The 22,729-nt window shown below is 50.8% G+C and overlaps 3 protein-coding genes across 5 annotated transcripts; 2 read left to right on the forward strand and 1 right to left on the reverse strand.

Moving 5' to 3' along the window:
* Positions 1–22: 22 nt before the first annotated feature.
* Positions 23–2,780, reverse strand: LOC146754792 (uncharacterized). Its single transcript, XM_085527413.1, has 3 exons — positions 2,649–2,780; positions 2,061–2,233; positions 23–801 (listed from the first exon to the last, which is right to left on the reverse strand). The coding sequence occupies exons 2-3, from the start codon at positions 2,147–2,149 to the stop codon at positions 417–419; spliced, it is 474 nt and encodes a 157-aa protein (XP_085383539.1). The 5' UTR covers positions 2,150–2,233; positions 2,649–2,780; the 3' UTR covers positions 23–416.
* Positions 2,781–5,664: 2,884 nt separating this feature from the next.
* SRSF3 (serine and arginine rich splicing factor 3) lies at positions 5,665–11,581 on the forward strand. Of its 3 annotated transcripts, XR_014938833.1 has the most exons (7): positions 5,665–5,769; positions 6,413–6,620; positions 7,559–7,693; positions 8,515–8,971; positions 9,851–9,889; positions 10,470–10,556; positions 10,773–11,581. XR_014938833.1 is itself a non-coding variant. In XM_085527412.1 (6 exons), exons 3-6 carry the CDS (start codon positions 7,539–7,541, stop codon positions 10,798–10,800), a joined length of 309 nt encoding a protein of 102 aa, XP_085383538.1. In that variant the 5' UTR covers positions 5,665–5,769; positions 6,413–6,620; positions 7,514–7,538; the 3' UTR covers positions 10,801–11,581. The 3 variants fall into 3 exon arrangements, 2 of the variants coding, with proteins under 2 accessions (XP_085383538.1, XP_015740411.1); XM_085527412.1 differs by lacking the exon at positions 8,515–8,971 and having other exon boundaries at positions 7,514–7,693; XM_015884925.2 differs by lacking the exon at positions 8,515–8,971.
* A 7,743-nt stretch (positions 11,582–19,324) lies between these two features.
* Positions 19,325–21,497, forward strand: CDKN1A (cyclin dependent kinase inhibitor 1A). The gene is made up of 3 exons (XM_015884926.3): positions 19,325–19,459; positions 19,840–20,226; positions 20,545–21,497. The coding sequence occupies exons 2-3, from the start codon at positions 19,845–19,847 to the stop codon at positions 20,592–20,594; spliced, it is 432 nt and encodes a 143-aa protein (XP_015740412.2). The 5' UTR covers positions 19,325–19,459; positions 19,840–19,844; the 3' UTR covers positions 20,595–21,497.
* Positions 21,498–22,729: the final 1,232 nt, after the last annotated feature.

Genomic DNA, 22,729 nt, shown 5'->3' on the forward strand with positions numbered 1-22,729 from the left:
TTTATAAAGGAACACGGAGCTGTTTAGGGTGTGGGGGTGTCTTTATTATAACACCTTGTGGCTGGGGGGTGGATAAACGCCATGCCTGTGTGATGGAAATGGCAATTGTGTCTCTAAAAGGCTGGATTTGAGGTTAAATCCGACCCAGAATGAAGGTGGATAACACAACTGAGCCGTGAGCCATCTGTACCTATAGGAGGAAACACAGCCGGGCTCTGGATGGTGGTTTTCTACCTGTTAAGGAGGGAACCTGGTCCTTAAATGACTCCCTGTTGGACGCTGATACATAGGGAACGGATGCTGGACACTGATAAATAATAATGGAACAAATAGACGCTGCTTTTCTCTTGCAGTTCACCTTTGGATGAGTGCTTTTCCTTACAGCATCATGTATCTAAAGCTGAGCTGGATGGAGGCTAAGGGGAAAAGTGCTGGCTGCTTGGATTCCTCTTCCTACCAAACTCTTTGATTTGAAGGAGATCAAAAACATCTCGTGGGTTCCAATCAACCTCTGGGGTCTTCAGACTCTGCAGCAAATACTTCTTCATAGGGGGGAAGCCTTGCTCGTCTTCCATCACTTCCAGCAGCTGCTTTGAAGTCTCATCTCTGCTGATGCTGTTGTAGGGATCTGAGGGGTCTCTGGTCTTTTGTGGATCCCAAATGGCATTTGGAAGGGAAATATCCCTGCTGCTGGCTGTGTGCACGCTACCCAGGGCGTTGTGGAGCCACATCAGGCGCTTCAGCCCTTGAAATGCCCTCCCCTTATCATGCATGAGCTGGTGCTCAGTCACTGCTCTTCGACTGCAACAGCAAAAAGGGTTCAGTTAGCAAACAAGCACGGCTGGTTCTATGGCCCTGTTTCAAAATCACTCATTTGCATCCATCAATCTGAGGTTCTCTGTGCTGAGGAAGGAGGTCTGGTCTATGGAGGATATGGAAGAGAACCTTGGTGCCACACACTCAGGGTCTGAGCCATGCCTGAGCCCCATGGCTCTATGGGGTGTCTATAGGGCTTTGTGGGGCTCTATGGGGTGTCTATGGGGCTCTGTGGGGTGTCTATGAGGCTCTGTGAGGCTCTATGGGGCTCTATGGGGTGTCTATGGGGCTCTGTGGGCCTCTATGGGGAGTCTATGGGGCTCTATGAGGTGTCTATGGGGCTCTGTGGGCCTCTATGGGGTGTCTATGGGGCTCTATGGGGCTCTGTGGGGTCTCTATGGGGTGCTACGGGGTGTCTATAGGACTCTATGGGTTGTCTCTGGGGCTCTGTGGGGCTCTATGGGGTGTCTATGGGGCTCTATGGGTTGTCTCTGGGGCTCTGTGGGGCTCTATGGGGTGTCTATGGAGCTCTATGGGGCTCTGTGGGGCTCTATGGGGTGTCTATGGGGCTCTATGGGGCTCTGTGGGGCTCTATGGGGTGTCTATGGGGCTCTATGGGGTCTTTATGAGGTCTCTGTGGGTCTTTATGGGGTGCTTATAATTCTCTATGGGTGTCTGTGGCCCTCTATGGGTCTCTATGGGTTCCTACGGGGTATCTATGGGTTTCTGTGGGGCTCTGTGGGGCTCTGTGGAGTCATTATGGGTCCCCATGTGTTCCCCTAATGCCCCCCCCCCCAAGTAATGGCTGTGCAGGTAAAGAGCTATGGGGCTCTATGGGGCTCTATGGGGTTCTATGGGGCTCTATGGGGTTCTATGGGGCTCTATGGGGTGTCTATGGGGCTCTATGGGGCTCTATGGCTCTGAGCCAGAGCCTGCTTGGACAGTGCAAGCCATGAGATCCTGAAGGTGGGAATTGGACCTTTAATCATCAAACCTTTCCCATGAACAATACAAGTGCTGTTACCGTCATCCAAACCAACCATTGCAGCTATAGGCTTCTGCTACAGATTTGGATCTCAAAAGGCACCGAATATAGTATAATCCATGCATCTAAAAATGCAATGGGTACCATTCTGTGCTGCATAAAAGGCAGTGAAACGCATGCATTGTTTCTTCTGCTATGCCTTAAATCAAAAGCAAGCAGCCTGCTTGTGATATCAAGTCAAAAGGCTGATCTTACTTACTTTGCAGTGTCTTGACACGTTGCAAAACAGGCAAGAAAAAGGATTGCCAAGAATGTAACTGTGTGCAGGGATCTCTGGGGCAGGAACATTTTCTTTCTTCTTCCAATGTGATCAACAGGACAAGAAGCTGAAGGTAGGAGCAGAAGTTTTTCCTTCTCTTGTCATTCGTTCACCTGATAAAACAAATTTCAGCCTTCAAACACAAGTAAAAGTGGAGCAATACATCGATACATCACCCCAGAACATCCCATAACATCAGACATGGGCTTGTATATCAGATAAGGAGAGGTTGATTTAAGCATTTCTTTGCTGAGAATCCTAAATCTCCTTTCCCTCTCAATATATTGCTTCCAACTCTTGGGCATTTGCAGGCGTGGGAGATGATTTCATTTCGAACTGAAAAGATAAAAAACCTAGCAGAAATGTGACCAAACAAACAGGGGTTTTATGACATAAAACTAAAAAGACTTAAAGTCTACACTGTGCAAATCAAGTGAGAATGAAGACACAGCCCTGCACACGCAGACATCAAGTCATGTAAGAACTAAAAAGCGCCTCTGAGTTACAAGGGCAGCATCAGCTACTCACCATTGGTCTCATAGAGATGGCAGTGAAGTCTCTGATGTTCCAGTCGCAATGACAGCGAGTGCCTTTCACCTTCTTATATACCTGCCTGGGAAGCACAGAAACAATGGTCAGCACAGCTCTGTGTGACTAAGACCGTATCAGTGCAAGGAGAGAGCTGGCTATTTCCAATGAGGATAAATCCGGGCTTCTAAAGCGTTCAGCTGTGACTAAGGAAAAGATGATGAGTTTGGGGGAAGTGTGGTGTTTTGTTATTGTTTGGGTGGGTTTCTTTGTGTTATTGTGCCTTGAGGTGATGGAAGAGTGAATGGACACTCACCAGCAGAAAATATGAGCTAAATAAAGGTAAATAAGATTTTAATGCTCGGCACAAATGTCAGTGAAATTGTTTGCGCTGTAGGATGTATTTATTTGTTTCTGGGTTTGCAAAGTGGGGTGATATAAATGTAATAAGTGATACAAACACAAGCAGGAGCTCAGGTAGGAAGACAGATTTGGATGTGATTTGAAAGCACTGAGGTGCAAGTCTGGATACTCACTTTATGATATCTAGTTGGGTAACTCAGTACAGGTTGGATACTGAGGATATGGAGGACCAGCCTGAACCACTATGTCTGTTTAAGAGGATCAAACCCTATTTCTCCAAGCAAATGAAAGTGAATGTGATGGTCTTCTCTGACAAAGGATCCCTAGAACAACAGGATAGCATTTGCTTGGTGTTACCATAAGCTACCCATTCATTCCCCATAGGCACTGCCTCATCACCCCATTAAATTCAGTGTCAGGTGAGTGGATCTCATTGCAATGTCTGCTAATACAGCCAGGCCTTGTTAGTGTTCTCACCCTATACATCCTCGCAGCCATCAGATCCTCTCTATTATATTCCTCGTGACAGCTTGTTGTGAGCCCTGCTATTTCTATAATCAAATAAGTGCTCTTGATGACGTGAGTCTCAGTTGTTAGTGTCACTCATTAAAGCGTACCAAGTGTGTCACCAATTAAAAATGACATTTGTTAAATGTGGCTCAAGCAGAGGCCTGCTCCTCATCTTAAGTTTCCAGGGTAGCCTGCAGTGTCACCGAATTATCTGTCCATGATGTTCATAGTGACATCCTTAAGGATTAATGAGCCAAAGGTGGGACTGAAGTCAGGATTGAAACATCTGGTCTAATTTGTCCCTGAACTTTTTGAGTCTCTGTCACATAATGGGCTTCCATTGACCGCACTTAGCGGTGTCTGCATTAATCCAAGGTAGGTCAGGGATGCTGGCAGTGCTCAGTAAATGGGCACTTGAAGCATTCTGCAACAAGCAAAGCGCATTGCTGTGGCTACGTGCTTCCACTGGACATTTATTTCCACCCAAAGAAGGAAAATGAACCTTCATGCCTCTTAGCTCCCTAAGGGGTATCTGGGTACAGAACTGCACTGCAGTAACAGCAAAGCTTTCACAAGCACTCAGTGCAAAGACACTGGCACAAAATCACAGTGAAGGAGAGATGCTTGCAGGGATTTATCCCATGCTTTGCATTATTTCTAAGGCTTACACCCCAGCCACACACACAACAGCTTATATTTGACCAGCAATAGAAGCCTGGCTGACTTCTCTGGTGTAAAACACCCACTTTCTCTATGCTCTCATATCCTACCAGGCTGAAATACAGCCCAGCTGCTGACTGCGGTATGGGGAACAAAAAGGCACCACCCTGCCGAGAGGAAGCAGTTTGACCACACTCTTGGCTGGTAAATATAGTTCCCCCGAGCTGCTGGTGAAGCAGCTGCTAATGAATGGCTGCTCTCCTTCCCTTGGCCTCCTTAATTGAGAGATCTAGAGGAAATAACACCCGGCAGCAAAGCCGGGGGGCACAGAGATCTTTGTAATGCAGCCACCGCCATCCCTCTGCAATGGGAGGATGGAGCAGCAGCATTACCTTGGTAACCACTGCAGGGAGGTGAGATTAGTGAATCTAAGGCTGCAGGCTTCCCTTTTTATCTGCTGGGTGTGGGGAATCCTATGCAATCCAGAAAGGAATCCCATGTGCAATCCGCTGAGCACAATCCCCATCTCCCAGGGGATTAAAAGACGAGTCGAACAGCGGTTTGTTGGGCTGAGATTGAGCTTTCCATGGAGAGATTTCAAGCCAGATGTGGAGGAATATCAGACACAAAACCAGCCCCATAGGGTTCCCAGCAGCAGGGAATGCTGCCCTCTGCTGCTGGCTTTGGCTTCGGGACCCCTTTGGACCCTTGGGAGCATTTAGGAGATGCTACAAAAGGGGCTTTCAAACATCCAAGCTAATTTCTATGTACTATCTGTCCTTAAGACACGCCATTTTGATGTGCTGGTTCAGATCTAGCAGGTGGAGGAGGAGGATTGTGTAAGTCTTGCTTGGAAACACGCTGCTTATGCATGAACTTGAGTTCATAATGCCTTATTACACTCGTAGTTACTTAAAAACGATTAAGTGCATTTGTGCTAGGTATATTTATCTCGTTTGGCCTAAGTCGTAATAGGAAGTCAGGGCAGATATGGCTGCAAAGTGACGTTTTAGGAAGTTAATACACTGTGTGCTGAAGTAAATAACAAAGCTACACCAAAAAGACACTGGTTTGCTCAGTAGATTTATTCAGATCCTCTGAATAAATGCAATGCCTATTAACTAGGTGCAAAACCCAGATTATGAGTGGATCCTTTGGAGAGAAAACAAGGAAATAAATCTTTTCCCTTTCAGCCAATGCAATAGAATTCCCAGCTGTGTTTCCTAATCCTGTGTCTGGATTTTTCCCTCATTAACCAGCTCTTAAAACTGAATTTTGGGCTGAGAAATAGGAAATCTCATGAAGCTCTACCAGCCCTGAGGAAAATCCCGCCCGCCGCCATTTTGGGCTGGACGGCGGGAACAGCGAAGGCGGGACACGGCGACCTGTCAATCAGAAGAGCGGCGCCCTCTGATTGGCCGCAGCGCTGCGTCACGTGGGAGGGACCGCCCGTATATAATAGCGGGCGGGGCGGGCGCCAGCCGCCATTTTGTCCAGTGAGGAAAAACGGAGCGGGAGCCTCGTTGAGGGTCGAGTCGGCTGCGAATTAAGCGCGGGCTCCCTTCGCCCACCCTCCCTTTTAGCATCGGTGAGGACCTTCACCTCGGAGAACGGGGTGGGAGCGGCTCCCTCGGTTCCCTTCCCTCAGGAGGGCGGATGGAAGCGGCTGGGCCCGGCGGCTGCAAACAAAGAGCAGCCGCCATTTTGTAAAGCTGGGCCGCGCTGCGCTGAGGGGAGCCGGGCGGGGAGGGGGCGGGTAGGCCGCGGGGCGCCAACTAAAGCCCGTTCAGCTCCTTTAAACATCAATTGAGGCTGGTGAGGCCCGGTGTGGCCGGGAGGGAGGCCTGGGGGTGCCGTAAGCTTAGAGCTGAGGGGCGGTGGGGATGGATCCGCCGGGTGCTCCGCGTTGCGGCCGGATCTCCCCGCACAATGGAGAACAATGGAGCCCTGATCCTTCTCAGCGCTCCCCCTGCAGGCCCGACCCCGTGGCCTGGAAGCGGGGCCGCTTCCACTTCCGCAGTAGAGAGCATGGAAGTGAGCTCATATAGCCGAGATGATGAGCTTCACTCATGATACCAGCCCGCTTTTTTTTGTTTTATCCCTTCTTTACCTCACCACATTCAGAGATACCAATTCTACCATATCACAAAGCCGCTGCCTGAATTATTCCTTCTTTAACAACGCTTTATGTTGTTAAAAATGTGAGTTTTTTCCCTTTTTTCTTGCCCTAGCCATGCATCGTGACTCTTGTCCGCTGGACTGCAAGGTTTATGTGGGTAACCTTGGGAACAATGGCAACAAAACTGAACTAGAGCGAGCATTCGGCTACTACGGACCACTGCGCAGCGTGTGGGTGGCCAGGAATCCTCCCGGTTTTGCCTTTGTGGAGTTTGAAGATCCCCGTGATGCAGCTGATGCTGTAAGAGAACTAGACGGAAGGTAAAATATGCTTAATGTCTATTGGGCTCATCTGGTGGAAATAAGAGGGAATGTGGTTTGTGATGGAAAGTTTCAGCTGGCAGCGTATCCATTATGCAGTATTTATTTGAGCAGTGATATAAGAATAGATCTTTAATGGTGCTAACATAGCACTGGGGTGCTTAATTTTATGTTTTAAAGCTGAACTCAAGTTAGATGTGACTTCAACTCGGTTAAAATTCAGGGCAGTTCCTTTTTAAAGAGGCAGAACTCAGGCGCTTCCTGGATCCTGCTCTGGCTGCATGTTGGGATTTCAGAAGTGGCCAAACTTCTTATATATTAAGCTGTAGTCTACTTTAATACTGCAGAATCCTGCAGGTTGCAGAACCCCAGACCCATAGGGGCTGCAGGGTGATCATTAGTTCACTACTCCCCATTATGTTCTCTAGAGCACAACACCCAGGTGGGTTTTGAATATCACTAGAGATAAAGACTTTGCCACATCTCTGGGCAGCTTGTAGCATATGGGGAGGAGAACTTATCTTACTTCAAGGTACCCCACAGGGGGACACTACTGGTTCATGTTGACTCTGTTGGCCACTTGGTCAACCAGGATCCAGAGTTTTAATCCTTTTTGTCTGTTCCTTTTTTCCTTTTTTACTCTGTTTGTCCTTTTTTTCCTCTGATTTTCGTGGTTTTTTACCCAGAGGGTGGTGACACACTGGACCAAGTTGCCCAAGGAGGCTGTGGATGCCCCATCCCTGCAGGCATTCAGGCTGGATGTGACTCTGTGCAGCTTGACCTGCTCATTGGCGACCCTGCACACAGCAGGGGGTTGAAACCAGCTGATCATTGCGATCCTTTTCAACCCAGGCCATTCTGTGATTCTTTCTTGTGTTTTTTTTCCTTTGCAGATAGTTGTTGGTGGATATGTAACCAATGTCAACCTCTCTTCCCAGAACCCTCTGTGGGTGTCGTGTCAGAGTTGAACTCTCCAATGGTGAAAAACGGAGTCGGAACCGCGGCCCACCTCCCTCCTGGGGCAGGCGCCCTCGAGATGACTATCGCAGAAGGAGTCCTCCTCCCCGCCGCAGGTACCCGAGGTCCAAGTACTCTTATAGAGCTGTTGGCACTTAGCATCATAGGAGCAGGCTTTTTTTAAAAGCATGTTGATAACATCCATCTATTTGATCCCAATTCGGAGATGCCAAATGCTTTAAAGAGGCAAAAAAAAAAAAGATATGGAGGTGATGATAAGTTGTGTTGAATGTTGGCTTTTGTCCTTAGGTCACTATGATAGTCAGCGCCCTCTGTCCTGGATTTATCCTCGTTCCTCTTTAAAATCTGCTCATCTTCTAGTCACATTTTCCCTTTCTTCCCCATACTTTCAACTTAGGTTGTTCCTTTCCTTTATTCCATAATGGCAAAACATGACATACGGCAGCTAAAAGCATTTTCATACAGATGTGTTTCTCTGCTTTGTTTGCTCAGTTTAAATACTTAATAAGCAGGCAGCTGTTTAATACTAGATGGGAGTAACAGTTGCTCTGAACATCTAGAACCTTTACACCTAGCATCCGTTAGCAATTAAAGCATCGTGTGGCAATTCTGTCCCTTGAGACGTGCAAACCCAGCTCTAATGTAGCAGCGTTTTTGGTAACTGACACGTCCTTGGTCCCAGACTAGTTTGTCTGGTGCTTAATTCTGAATTTTTGCAGGACTGAATTTACCTGTTGCAGGTGAGTGAAGTCCTCATGAGGTCAGGGTTTCGAGCTTTACCCTTTTGCTGTTGAAAAAAAAAAAAATAACACATTAGGAGTATTTGTTAGCTAATAGATGGTTGTACTGATGGCTTGTTTTTCATTTTTTTTATGCTTTTTTGGTCCATCTATTAATAAAAATGAACCCGTTACAGAGTCACCATCATGTCTCTTCTCACCACCCTCTGAGTCTGCATTAGCCAGCCAACTAGCCCTTTCAGCGTCATGTGACCAGCGCGCCCCATTCAGCTTGGCTGGTGTCGTTTCACATGACCCAGGCATGGCCAGTCGTCAGGTTGCACCGCCCTTTGGTTCCCGAGCATGCTGTTTTCTCTCAGCCTTCTCTCCAACCTTAACCAAATCGGCAGCAGCCACCTCGACCGCCCACACATTCCCGGCCAATCAGCTCAGCTGTTTATTTACCAAATGTCTTCACAACAACTACAGCAGCAGCCTTCGGCTAACAAAAAAGCAGGAAAAATCCACAACACCCCCTTCGCCAACCAACTAAATACAACGCAACATCTGGCAAAACCTTTTCAGCAAATTCTTCTTGGCAGTCAGTCCGGCAGCCTCACCTCACCATTTCTAGCTTGTTGAAACCAAAAACTAGTAAGTTTTTCCTGCTTATACAGTTTACTGCTGGTTAAAATAAGGAGTAAGCGGCTTATAAGTAATTACTTTTCTCAATCAAAGGCTGGCTGTGCATAATTGAATGGTAACGTACCTATGTTGCTTGAGGAAACTTTTAAGGGTGATATGGAAAGTCTGACTGTTTAAATAACGTACAAACGAGTCTATTTGCATGTGAGATGGCAAACTAAATTTTAATAAAGCTCTAACCAACTTAGCTTTTTTTTTTTATTGCAATAAAGAAAACCAAAGCAAATCCTATCACCTTTAAACGGTTTTACTAACAGTTTTCAGAACTTAAAACAATTACTTTTTGGGATGAACTGGGCCGAGCTAAGGTTATTGACTTCTTTAAAGTAGTCTAAACACACTATGGCATTAAGAATGACAATCACAGATATGCAGTTCTAATGTAGCACTTAATGGCGTTGTCGATATTTACACTGAGCGCATTTTCACTTTTTTTTCCCACTTGGTATCTCTTTTATGTCTTGTCATGGACCTTTTTGGCTTGCATGGGTTCCAAAACATTTGGTCTGTGCTATTTTTTGGAACCACTTTGTGGGACTTTGGTGTGGTGTTTTGGGCAGTGTATTTAGTTGAAATGGAAGTGTTGCATTGGACAACTCTGCTATGAAGCATTCTTAGTTATAACTGAAACGGTGATTGGAAATGTGCTGTTCACACCGAGCTTGGTTTATTGCCTAATCTTTCCATGCCTTTGACTGGATGATGGATGCCAGTTATTCTTGGCACGTTCCCAGGGCCCAACAGTGAGTTTGACAAGTTGGGAAATGCCTCACCCCGTTAATGCTGGCAGGATTGATAAAAAGCCTCACATTGTCTTTCTGGTTTTAGATCACCGCGAAGGAGAAGCTTTTCTCGTAGCCGCAGCAGGTACGTGCACATTGTTACTGTCTGAGATGTGAAAGGAGGTGAGCAAATGGGGCTGTGTCTGCATACGTTCCTGGATGAGCAATGTAACTCAGCATGCTGGAGAAGTGGATTTGCTTGACGTTAATCAGTTACAGGAGATGCACAGTTATCATTATTTCCACTCTTAATATACTTCATATCACACAGCTGTCCACAATCCCTTCCAGTTCTTTCAGATGCTGTGATGAGAAGCAGTGTGCAGTGAGTGTGTCCAGCCCTCATGCTGCAGTGTGTGTGAAGCAGTGAATGCACAGTGGATTTATACATGGTTATTTTGCTGTTGCATTGTATAAGCTGTATTAAAAGATGCTCAAGTATGTATTGATGCAGTGAGTTAACTGAGGTGCTGAGAAAGCATAGCCTGTTTACACCAGCTTGGTTTGTATTAGATGGCACAAGCTGGTTATTGTTGTAGCCTTGGAAAGGTATTCCCTTGCTGAAACCTTGATGTCCTAAAGGCAATCTCTTGAGGCAGCCATGTAATCTTAACGAGTTCAGCTTCGTTCCGTTGTTATAATCCTTGTGCTGCTGTCTCTAACAGGTCCCTCTCCAGAGACAGAAGAAGAGAGAGATCACTCTCACGGGAGAGGAACCATAAGCCTTCTCGTTCCTTCTCCAGGTCTCGCAGGTGGGTAACTCAGCATCCTTAGTAATACTGAGACACACTGTGGGGGAGAGCAACCTTCAGCCTTTTATGAGGGCATTTACCCTGGAATTAAGTCCTATTTTATTAATCGGAGCATTATTGTGAAATGCTCATCTACCACGTGCTGGGTTGGGGTGGGAGGTTTGAATGTGCTGCCTTTAACACCAGCTGATGTGTGGTTGGTTCTTTCTCTTCCAGTCGCTCCAGGTCAAACGAGAGGAAGTAAGACTTTGAGAGGGAGCTGTGTACAGGAAGTCCTTAGATCTGAGTCCAGGGGAGTATGTACAGAACATTGTTTTGTTTTGGAATTTCATAAAGCTTGGTGCATTTTTAAAATGTTTTAGCTGTTGAACTTGCTTTCCTTGTATCTTGTAACAGGTGGCAAATGTAAAGATGTGAATCTGTATATGGTTCTAAGCAGATCATATGAATTGTAATATGAATCACTTTTTACAATGTACCCTTATACTTAATAGTGTTCAATGGTTACCAGTTTGTCTTTGTGTAGGTGATGTTTCAGGTCTCGACATTCTGCAGGGTGTGATTTGCTGGGGTTCAGCTTGTGGAGGGGAGCGTGCAGCAAAGGAGTTTGTTGCAGAGCGGTGGCTGTGAGTGGTGTTAGTACAGGACAAGGTGCAGGTGTTTGGTTACCAGCAGTCACAAAGGGAACTGCGAGCTGCTATTACCACGGCTCTGGTTCTGACTTCCATTACTGGAACAGAGCTACTTTGTATTATGATATACAATGTTTTAGCTTGTAGGCTCAGTTAATTTTGTACTTCGTGTGACTAGAGTGCTTCTTAAATAGCCGATAGCTTGACCATCTATTCCAGGACCTCTGAATAGACCAAATACACAGCAGAACTGACGACTGGAGTGGATGTGTTGACCGTGTAATGGTACATTGTAAAAGCTGTGAATTAAACATTTCTTTACTGTACAAGAATTTTCATGTCACTTGTAAAATGTCTTTTGTGAGATCCTTGGGATTAAAGTTTTGGTTACAACTTGTTGTTCGGTGTTTAACTCAAGTGAATGTGTGAAGACCTCACCTGAAATGTCAAACAGTGGCATAGCTATCAGTGGCAGCAGGGAGACCTTGGTGTCTCTGTTTAGTTCTCTCTGGGAGTTTTGCTGAAGGAGCAGCAGCATTGTGCCCACAAAGCAGCGGGAAAGGTGTAGGTTATGTAGGTATGTCTACATGTGGAGGGCAAGGAGCTTAAGAATTAAATGTGTGTATGTCTTTATAAGGAATTTAATGTTGTGTAATGATCCTGCCACACAGGGCTGTGTGCTGCTGGTGGGAAACTAGTGCTGCATCTCATGGTGGGTGGTTAAGCCTGATGTGCAGCCCTTAGAGGGGATGTGGGTTGGTTCCCTTCAGGGCAGGGAGGAGCTGTCAGCAGGAGGCAGCCGGCTCTGGGTGCAGCTGTGTGCTGTGCTCTCCCTGCCCCAGCAGAGGTCAGGCTGGTGCTGTTCACACTGCAAACACTAAACAGATGCTTGTTCAGGTCAGGTTTGGTCACAGAACATTGGCAGCCCATCTCCTGTGGGGATAGATATCTGTGTTAGGTGTCTGGCCATGGGCTGGGATGGTATCCTGTACCACATACAGCTGTGTTCCCTTTCTAAACGTGTGCTTCTCCTAGGGTTTCATTTGTGGAAGAGTTGAAGCTCTCATTGCATTCAGTATTTTCCACAACAGGGGGATGCGCCATGAAGCATTCCAGACAGTGCATGCTCCGGAGCAGCAGGTTGTGGGTTTTTTGCACACAAGGGATGGCAGAACTGGAAATATCTGTCAGTTTCAGGTTGCTGACTTCATGTCTTACTGCTCGCTCGATTGAGGAAGTTGGATCACAACTGCTGCTTCATACATACATGGAAACAGTGAGTTCCATAGAACACACCACTGCTTTTATCTAATGGGAGGGGCTTAGGTTAGAAATAAAATCAGCAGCTTCTGGAGAGAGATGAGAAACATGTAAATAAGAGCTGAGTGCAGCCCTCCTCAGTGGGCTTCCATGGCAAGTAGCATTTTTAGTGCAATGATGTGTTATGGGATTTCAGCCTTCCCTTCTGTAAGAGGGTAGCCAGACTGGGAATAGCTTGGATAGTAAATCAACCAGCAGGTTTTTGTGCTGCCCTTCCAATGCCAGCAGTGCCTTTTTCCTCTCCTAGCAGTTCCTGAGCAGGGTGCTGCTGTCCCCGTGTGGCCTCAGGCTGTCACAGCATCTCGTCACCCCATGACGTCTGTTTCCAGTTTACCCCATTTCCTTCCATCTCTGCTGGCTTTGATCAGTGTCCTTATATCGCACCGCAGACACCGTGTCCTCAAAGCAGAGTCACTGTCACAAGGAGCCTCGCTGGAGTACACAGCTACAGCAACAGCCTCTTAAAGGGGAGAAGTGCAGTTCTGGTAGCTCAGGTTTGGCTGTAAAACCCTCTCCTTCAGGTACCAAAGGCTGCTCTCAGCTCTCCCCACAGCCTTCTGTTCCCCAGGCTGCACAGCCCCAGCTCTCAACTGCTCCTCTTATGGGGGGTTTCCATCCCTTGGGCTGCCTTGTGCCCCGCTGCCACCCACTGCTGCCATTGGCTGTGTGCTCCATCCTTACCCCAGCTCATAGGGGTTGTGCTGCAGTGAGCATTTTGTCCTTTGATCTGTTGGACCCTGTGAGCATCCCAGCTGTGCCAGCCTTTGTAAGAACCCTCCTGACTTCCCAGAAATGCTGCAGTTGTGAAGTTCACCTGGGCTGTTGCCTGGCTCTGCTGCTGTCTGTGTTCTGTTGCTGGTCAAACATCGGGCTGCAATAAACAGCGGATCCAGACAAACATCAGATAGCCCGTGCAGTAAGAACGCCACGTTCCCAAGTGATTCATTTGTCTCTTATTTAATAACCTAGAAGCTGACCTAACTATTAGTTGAACAGATCTTCACACTGACTCGATTCTGCTTGGTCCTTAAAGCAATTGTAGCTGATCATTTTTGATTGCTTACTTTTAGGGAGGAAATCCAACAAGGGCAGCATTCATCCTCCACAGCCACCTGCTGCTTTCAGCGCTGTTACCCCACGTGCTGCCCAGGGATTCATCCCACGACAACCAGTCACACGTTGGGCACACCAGCACCACCAGCAGAGGAGGAGCTGCCCAGCATTGCATCTCCATCCTTGTCCGTGCCAACATTTCTCGGTGAGCAGCAGTATCAGGGTGGAGCAGCAGTATCAGGGAGGGGCACCCTGTCTCCCTGTCCCCCTGGGTGCCACGTTCTTGCTGGCTGGGAGATCGCTGCCACCAGCTGTGAGTGAGGAGCGTTATCTCTGCTGCTCACACAGGCTGCAGTGTGGCCTGAATGCTGCCCTCCCTGGTGAGCAGGGAATTGATGTGCTTTTCATGCGTGACTATTGTCAGCTTTCTGGGAGGAGGTTGCTACACCTGAAGGTAGCATTCAGGTGTGGTGTGCTGCTGCTCCTGCCAATGTTCACTCTGGTGGCCAGGTTAAACGTCCTGCTTGGGAGCTCATGGCTGCACTGTGATGGTTGCATATGAACTGGTGGAGAGGTTTTAGACCAATTCTATGAACACTGTCAGGTTTTCGTGCTTCCTGTTTCATCACCTCTCTCCCTCCTACTCCTTTTCTTGCATATTACAGTTGGTTGTCTGTAAATCTCATGGTCCTACAAAACTCATTTTGCTGACAGGAGGGTTCTGTGTGGGGTCAATGCTGGTTGGTGAAGCACAGGGGAACTGCTTCACTACTGACAGCGCCTCCAAACCCAGCAAATCTCCTTTCCTGAGCTCCATATGGATTCTCATAAACAAGGAAGAGAAACTAGTCAGGAAACCAAAAGGAAAAGGGTTTATATGAGTACCAGGAAACCCCCAGCTCTCATCTTCCTCTGGTGGGGCTGGGCAGCGTTCCACCACACATATCAGCACTGCTGGAGGTGCAGACTATGGGTGAACTGCTGGGAAGGGACAGACATGAGAAAAGGAAAGTGTAACTGAGCCACACCTTGACAGCTGTCACACTGCTGCTCATGGCTTTGTAGGATGTTGTGCTCACATGTCCTGCTCTGTCCGGGGCTCTGCAGCAGCTCTGCAGTCTCTCTGCCTGCACTGAGATGCTGATACAGCCAGACAGTGCTGTAGTGGGCTGGCACACATCCTGCAAAGCCAGGCTTCAGGGCTCCGTGTGGGCACAGCCAGGGCGTGATGAATGCAGCCGCTGCTCCTGTCTGATGGCTTTGGGCTGGGTCAGGGCTCTGAAGGCAGGCACCGTGAGTCAGCTGCCCTCCATAGGAACACGTGTGGCTATAAAGGGCCAGATTGTGCTGCTGGTGGATTCCAGGCAAACCCACGGCCTGTGCAGAAAGGCAAAGGTCTGTGTCGTCTGCTGGGAGGAGGCGATGCGGGTCATCAGCTTCCCACTGCACCACCGACCCACACTCCGTGCTTCTGGATGCCTGGAAGGGATGCTCACATGCAGAAGGGCTGGGTGGGGCTGGAGCAGTCCCTGTCCTCCTCTACCTGCTGCCACCCCAACAGGGAGCTTCTCCCATGTGCAAGAAAGGGCTGGATTGAGACAGGCAGCTGCGGATCTTCTGGATTGATCTCTCCCTTTGCAAGAAGTTGATGTAAAAGGGCCCAGAGCTGTGCCTATAGATCTGCACTTCACCCCTCCTGGCAGCACCAGGCTCTGCTGGTGGCAGCGGCCCCATCCTTGGAGCCCTCCTCATCTAATGGGAATTTGGCACCCCATGAGCAGCCAGTAAATAACCACCCAAACCCACAGCCAGGTACAGAACCACGAGGAACAATGAGCCCTTTTGCTGCCAGCTGAAACAAAACAACAGCACAAAGCTCCGGAGCCGCTCATGGAAAGTCAGTGAAGCAATTACGTTAATGACTGTGAATGGGGCTAAAAACAATCTTGGATGAAAATGAGTGAGGGGCTGAATGAAGCAAACAATTCATAGCTCGGCTCCAGGAATATTTCCAGGACGAAGCCTTGTTTTAGGGACCATCTCACCCACAATTGGTGCTCACTGGGACTCTATTTCCACTCTGCTGGGTCCGGTGTCTCATCAAAATGCCTTCATAAATGGAGCAAACAAGGGCTGTATATGGCAGGGAAACAGTCGATTAACACGATCCAAGTTCTTTTAGGGGCAGAGTTAATCAAGCATTCAGCGTTTTGTCATTCTTGTCTTTCTTTCCTGGGAAAATCCTATTAGTTATAAAATCACTTAATTGGGCACTTCAAAGAGCTGATGGGAAAACAGCCTTCGCTGGGATCTAAACGCCATTCAGCTGAACACTGGGCTCATTTAGACTTCTGCTGGAGCGTGAGTGTTCCATGAAGAGCCTTCATGTGTCCCCCCCCCCTTGAAAGAAAAAAGCTTGTTAGCAGAGATAACAAGAAATCATAGAGATCTGCATCTTGCTGAGGACTGGATACCTGTGGTGTTGTTTTATGGCTTGGTCCCCATTGGATCCCCATCCTGCCCCTATCCAAAGTGATGCTCTTATCCTAAGTGAACATGGAGCTCTGCTGCTTGGAGCCTGGTGGTTTCTCAGTGCTGAGGGGTACTGAGGAGGGGGACTGTTTGCTTTGTGCCCTATGGGGGATGGATTCAGCCCCAGCCCCTCCTCAGGGTGCTGTGCCAAGGCTCTGTGTCATGGATCTAGCACAGGGCAGGAGGGCTGTGGGGCAGAAGGGCCCTTTGCTGGGAGCACTGGTCAAAGGGGCTTTGTATGGAGGCATGGAAAAACTGCCAACAAACAGACACGGTGATCTCAGTCCCCTCATTATCAGGTTGGGCAGAAATGGAGGCTTTTGTAGAGCTTGAGTTCACGGTGCCTTGAAGAGTAGCAGGGTGTCACTGCCTCCATCATCCCGGCTGGCACAAAGGGGCCCATCTGTCTGAGCCCTTCTTCTTCCCTCTACATGGATCCATCCAGTGGGAACACTGTGCTTCCCATCAACCCGTGTCTCACTGCACCTTCCAGCACCACCAGAAGCTCAATCACCGCTGCCTTCCATCCAGCCCCCAGCACCGGGGTGCTGCTCATTGCATCCCCATTGAGGACGAAACTCCATATCAGAGCTGTGCCTGGGCATGCAACTCCACCACCGAGCTGGGCTGACTCACAGCTCCCTGCATGCAGTGAATAATGTTTGCATACGTGTCTATGTCTGACGCTACTTCCTCTGCCCTCGGCATCCACTGGGACCTACCTGGGGATAGGAAACACTCCCAAAGGATTTTCCCAGCCCTGATAACAAACATCCTGTCTTTTTTCAGTGCACTTTGAAGGCACTTTGAAGACAGAAGATTTACATTCGTTGAGTATATCCCTTTTTATTGCTATCAGCCCTTAGGATCTATTTGTCAAGGAGGGATTCTTCCACAGTGACGCCATGGGGAGCTGGGACAGCCCTTGTAATGGGTGAGGATGGGTTGGGGGGTGACAGCTCTGATGTGGGGCTGCACCCAGAGGGGAGAAGGAAGCGCTGCCCCCAGCACCGCTCCTGGTTCCCATCCTGCCTGGTCCCCAGTTGGACCTTCCTACCCTGCATTGTTGGGACTGAACGTTGTGAGTCACCTTTGGGCTTTTCCTTAGTTCCTGTATCACCTTCCGCATTAATCACACTTTTTTTTTCCCCTTTTTGCTGATGATGCCACTGCAGACTTGACCACGCACTGCCTGACCCAGACCCTGACGCTATTCCTCTCTCCACTTCCCATTTCCTCTGCAAGTTGGTTCCACACCAGCATCTCAACCCCACCCCATCCCCATCCCATCCCCATCTCAACCTCATCCCATCCCAACCCCATCCCATCCCCACCTTAACCCTATCCCAACCCCATCCCCATCTCAATTCCATCCCCATCTCAACCCCATCCCAACTTTATCCCCATCCCCATCCCAACCCCATCCCATCCCCACTTTAACCCCATCCCAACCCCATCCCACCCCCATCTCAACCTCATCCCATCCCAACCCCATCCCTGCCCCCATCTCATCCCCACCTTAACCCCATCCCAACCCCAACCCCATCTCAAACCCATCCCAACTTTATCCCCATCCCCATCTCAACCTCATCCCAACCCCATCCCCATCTCAACCCCATCCCATCTCAACCCTATCTCAACCCCATTCCATCCCAACTTTATCCCATCCCCATCTCAACCCCATCTCAACCTCATCCCAACCCCATCCCCATCTCAACCCCATCCCCACCTTAACCCCATCCCATCCTCAACCCCATCATCATCCCAACTTGATCCTATCCCCATCCCATCTCATCTCCATCCCAAGCCCATACCAACACCCTCCCATCCCCATCCCAACTTCATTCCCAACCCCATCTCATCCCCATCTCATCCCATCTCATCCCAACTTCATCCCCAACACCATTCCATCCCTAACCCCATTCCATCTCATCCCCATCCCAACCCCATCTCATCCCAACCCCACCTCAACCCTATCCCATCCCAACTTTATCCCATCCCCATCTCATTCTAACTTCATTCCCAACCCCATCCCATCCCCAACTCCATTCCCATCTCCATCCCAACCCCATCCCATCCCATCCCCATTCCATCTCCATCCCAACCCCATCCCATCCCCATCCCCATTCCATCTCCATCCCAACCCCATCCCATCCCCATGCACACCACAGAGGATGCCCTTCCACATGGTGGCTCCCCCTGGGATGCAGCCAAACCGATTGCATTCATCTCACATCGCTTTGCTTCATCCTTGCCTCGCTGCAGCATCGCTCCTGCTCTTCCTCCATCAGTCATCATTGCAGATCACACTCCTCCATCAGCTTCAAGAAGCTGCCAGCCTCATTGTCACCCCACATCCAGAAGGATCCAACCCCAAAGCGACCACCTTGGCCTGGCCCAGAGCTGCAGGAGGAACTGATGCTGGACAACACTGCTGTGTGACGCACTGCCTGCAGCCAGACATGTCCAAACATATCCTTTATCTGCTGGGGCTGGGGGAAATGCTGGTCCATCCTGGGAACGGATGCATTGGGGTGCTTTGCACGGGGGGCTTTGCACACTGCAGGGCTCAGCTGCAGCCCCCCATCTGCAGACTCACCCAGCTTAGTGCACCGCCTGCCTTTGTGCTGCCATCTCCTTGCACCCCAAGCACTGTTTGCTGCCCAAACCCAATTCCTTCCCCCCCTGCCCCATGCAGCCCACCCAGCTGAGCCCTGGCGCTGTGCTGTAACCCTGATGGGGAGCTGCACAGCGCTCAGACCTCCCCTGCTGTGTTTTGGGGGGGGTCATTTTGCAGCGGGGCCACACGTCCCTGCATGCAACCCGCAGCTTTGCTGCATGCAGGACATGCACGGGCTTGTTCCTGCTGCTTGCTGACCTCAGGCCAACCGGAGCTCCCCAGCCTGGCTGCATTGCTGGGGGGTCCGCTGGTAGAGCAGAGCCCACCTCGGGGGCAAAGCACCCAGGGGTGGTCCCATAGGACCCCCACCCCAACCCCCCGTTACTCCCCATCACTGCAGCATCCCGTGGTGATTCAGCGCTGCGGTGACCCAGGAGGGGCCCTTTTTACTCTTCAATTGGCAAAGCCGTATTGAAGACCCTCCCGCATCCCTCGCGTTGTATGTGGGGGGGGGGGGGGTCCCGCATCGCACAGTAGGCGACGACCCGCTTTCCATATGGGGGTCCGTGCAGCCCTATGGGGGGGGGCACTGAACCCCCCCCCCCCCCCCCGATAACAGCTGCTCTGCGGTGGGGCGGGGGGGGGAAATCCCGAGCGACGCCGTGAGGCCCCTCCCTCCCTCCCTGCCCCGATATAAAGGGCGGAGTGCGGGGCTGGGAACCGTAGAGAGCGACGGGGAGTGTGGGGTGAGTGCGGTGTTGGTGTCGGTACTGGGGGGGGAAAGAAGGGAAGGGAGAGGAACCCCAATGGGGGGTGATTGGGGACGGGGTCGGGGGGGCTTTGACAGCTCCGCTCCTCCTGTGGGCCGGACCGGGTCGGACCGGGACATGCTGGGACTTGTCTTGCTCTGAGCTCACCCCGCTGATAGGAAGCGGCTATTTTTAAGTGACCCATCCCGGGGGGGGGCAGAGCGGTCCCTCATCTATTAACGCAGTTCTGTCCGGGTTCAATGACCCCCTGTGCCAGCCTGCCCTATAGCCGAGATCATTAACACCCCAGGGGTCCCGGGGGCTCCCATTATATGCACTGGACTCATATCCCCCCCTCTATATCCCCCTCCCCACAGCCGCAATGCCGCTGGCGCAGAGCAGGACCGGCCCGATGCCGTGCAGCAGCAAAGCGTGCAGGAACCTCTTCGGCCCCGTGGACCACGAGCAGATCCGGAACGACTTCGAGGAGCTGCTGAGGCAGCAGCTGGAAGAAGCTCAGAGACGTTGGAACTTCAACTTCGAGACGGAGACGCCCCTGGATGGGCACTTCAAGTGGGAGAGGGTCCTGATGGCCGAGCAGCCCCCCCGGGTTGAGCCCGGCAGCAACGGGAGCCCAGCACCACGCAGGGTCCCCAATAAGGATGGTGTCGGTGGGGCTCGTTGTGGGGCAGCCCAGCAGAGCTCGGAGCAAACCAGGGTCGGTTCTGCACAGCACTTGAAGCGGGGGCAGACCACTGTTAAAGGTGAGTGGTGGATGGGGGGATGCCCCTCATGCCATGGGACCACCCTTAGCACAGAACCATCTTTGGAGGGGAGAGGCAGCAGAACCAGCCTCGGGTGTCCCATAGGTAAAAAATACCCCCATATGGATCACCAACCTCAGTTCCCATGGCCCAAAGTGGCTCAGCAGTGGGGATGTGATGGGACCAAGTGATGCCCAGCCCCATAAATGCGGGGCTTTGGAGTTATGAGCCCACCTGGCTGGGGTTGGGGTTGGGGTTGGGTTGCTGCCTCCCTCCTTCTGCTCCTGATACATCCCAACTTCTCTTCTTGCCCTGCAGACTTCTACAGCTCCAAGAGAAGAGTCGTCCATGACAAGCCCAGGCTGTGACTGCTGCTGGGGATGGATGCTGATGCTGCCGTGCCCTGGAGGCTGTTGTGGCTCTTTCCCTGCCCTGCACTGTTTGTACAAAGCGATACCGAGTCTATAGTTCCCTATTTATGAGTAGCTCTGGGGTCCTGAGTGGCCCACACTGTGTGCAATGTATAGGAGGAGCCCACGGGAAGGACTAAGGACTGGAATGGAGCAGGTGGGGCTGAGGGTGTCTCCTGCCCCGTGCTGGTGTTGCCCAGCAGCATCCTGCTGTCTCATGGAGCAGCCCCATGGCCCTCCCTGCTGTGGATCACTGGGTGTGAGCCCTGCGTGGAGCTGCTCCCAGTGTGACTCAGTGATGTGTTGGTCACACAGTGGTGACAAATGTACTTGGAGGTGTGTACCCTTGAGGCCGGCACAGCTCGGGAGGTGCTGGGCTGCTCCAGGCTGTGCTGCCCCATTGGGTTCTTGGCGTGGTGTTGGCTGGCTGTGCATCGTGCAATGCTGACATTAAGCTGGATGTTGAGCTGCTGCTTGGCACTGCCAGCAGGGGCTGCCCCTGCAAGAAGTGCCAGCCTTTCTCCTGGACTATTTCCTACTCCAGAGCCTGACCTGGCTCCTGCTGTTGTCTCTGTGACCCAGGGATGCCCTATAGGACACAGCCCTGCTCTGGGTGCTGTCGGATCTCAGCACTTTCACTGGTTTCCCCCTCTCTGTATTGGGATTGGCACGGGGTGTTCCCATGTAGAGGAGGCGGGTGCTGCTCCCAGCTCATACCGTGATGCACTTTGCTGTCAGAGATGCTGGCAAGTGCCCAGCATTCAATGTTTATTTATGAAAACGCTGTTTTAAGGCTTCTTGGAAGGGGAAAGAACCTGTTTGTCTGCGAGTGGAACTGAATAAACACTTGTCTGGTGGAAAGGGAAGGGGTGGCTCTTAATGGGAATGGCTATTAATGGGGATGACTGCTGTGGGGTGTGCTATGGGGGGGGTGGATGTTATGTGTGGGTTGGGGGTTGCTTTAAGGGTGCAGCCACAGAGGTGCAGTTTGATGCTGGTGGGGAAGGAGCTGTGATGTATCTGTGGGGGGGTTTGGGATGTCCAGCTGTGGGATGGAGCCTTTTTAATCCAACAGGACAGGGATGGGGGCTCCTGCTGTGGGTTGGGGTCCATGGGTGGGTTGGGATCCATTGCTGAGCCCTTTGTGGTGCTGCAAACAGGAAACGTATGCACGTACCGGCAGTTGAGTGCAACCCCAAAGCGGAAGGCTGCCTTGAGTAAGAGAGAGAATGACGGTGTGGGGCCGGGAGGTGCACAGCAGCGATGCAGGCTGTGTGGGGCTGATGACCCCCCAGCCCTGGGGAGCCCCACAGTGTAACCAGGCAGCAGCACCTTGAAACAGGGCACGTGGAGAAGGTAAGGTTTGCTCAAAGGGGGGTTTGGTGTTAGGGATGCAGGGCTGATGCCTGGCCCTATAACCATGAGGCTTTTGGCAGTGGTGACCCTCAGGCTGCCCCTCAGCAGGAAGCATCTCAGACAGCAGCCGGTGTTCAAGTCCCTTTGGTGTTTATTTTACAGCTTTTTCCGTGTTTGGTGCCTCCGTTTCATGGCACGCAATGGGCTCCACTCGCTCTGTGGGGCAGGGTGAGGCACCGAGGGGACTTCTTGCATCATAACCTCTCCCATAACCCCCCTAAATGCTGCTGCTTTGGCTCTTAGAGGGGCTGGGACCATAGAATGGGGGTAACCTGCATCCTGATCCCCACCCCCCCCCTCCTTGGGGCTCTGCTGACCTCATAGGATGTCCCCTCCCCCCACTGATGCTGTGGGTTGGTGCTGCATGGGAGTCGAAGGGGATGGGGACCATTTTGGGGCCCATTCCTTATTTCCAGTTCACTTTAGGGCTTAGCATTGCCAGAGGAAGGGTGGGACAGTGGGTGGGTGGGGGGGTTTCCCCCTCTCTCACTTCTAGTCCCAATTTGGGCACATTTCAGAGCCATGAGGTCGAGGTGGGGGTGTGAATAGAAACCTCCCCGAGGTCACAGGAGGTGACTCAGGGCTGTGAAAGCTGGAGGAGGGATGTTCAGAGATGCTGAGGAGCTCCTGGAGCCTCCATCACCCCCCACCTCCCTGCACTGAGGGTGGGTGGGTGG

Source organism: Coturnix japonica, chromosome 38, assembly GCF_054131305.1.
Source record: "Coturnix japonica strain WE chromosome 38, WE-NBRP24, whole genome shotgun sequence".
In the NCBI taxonomy this organism is placed as follows: domain Eukaryota; kingdom Metazoa; phylum Chordata; class Aves; order Galliformes; family Phasianidae; genus Coturnix; species Coturnix japonica.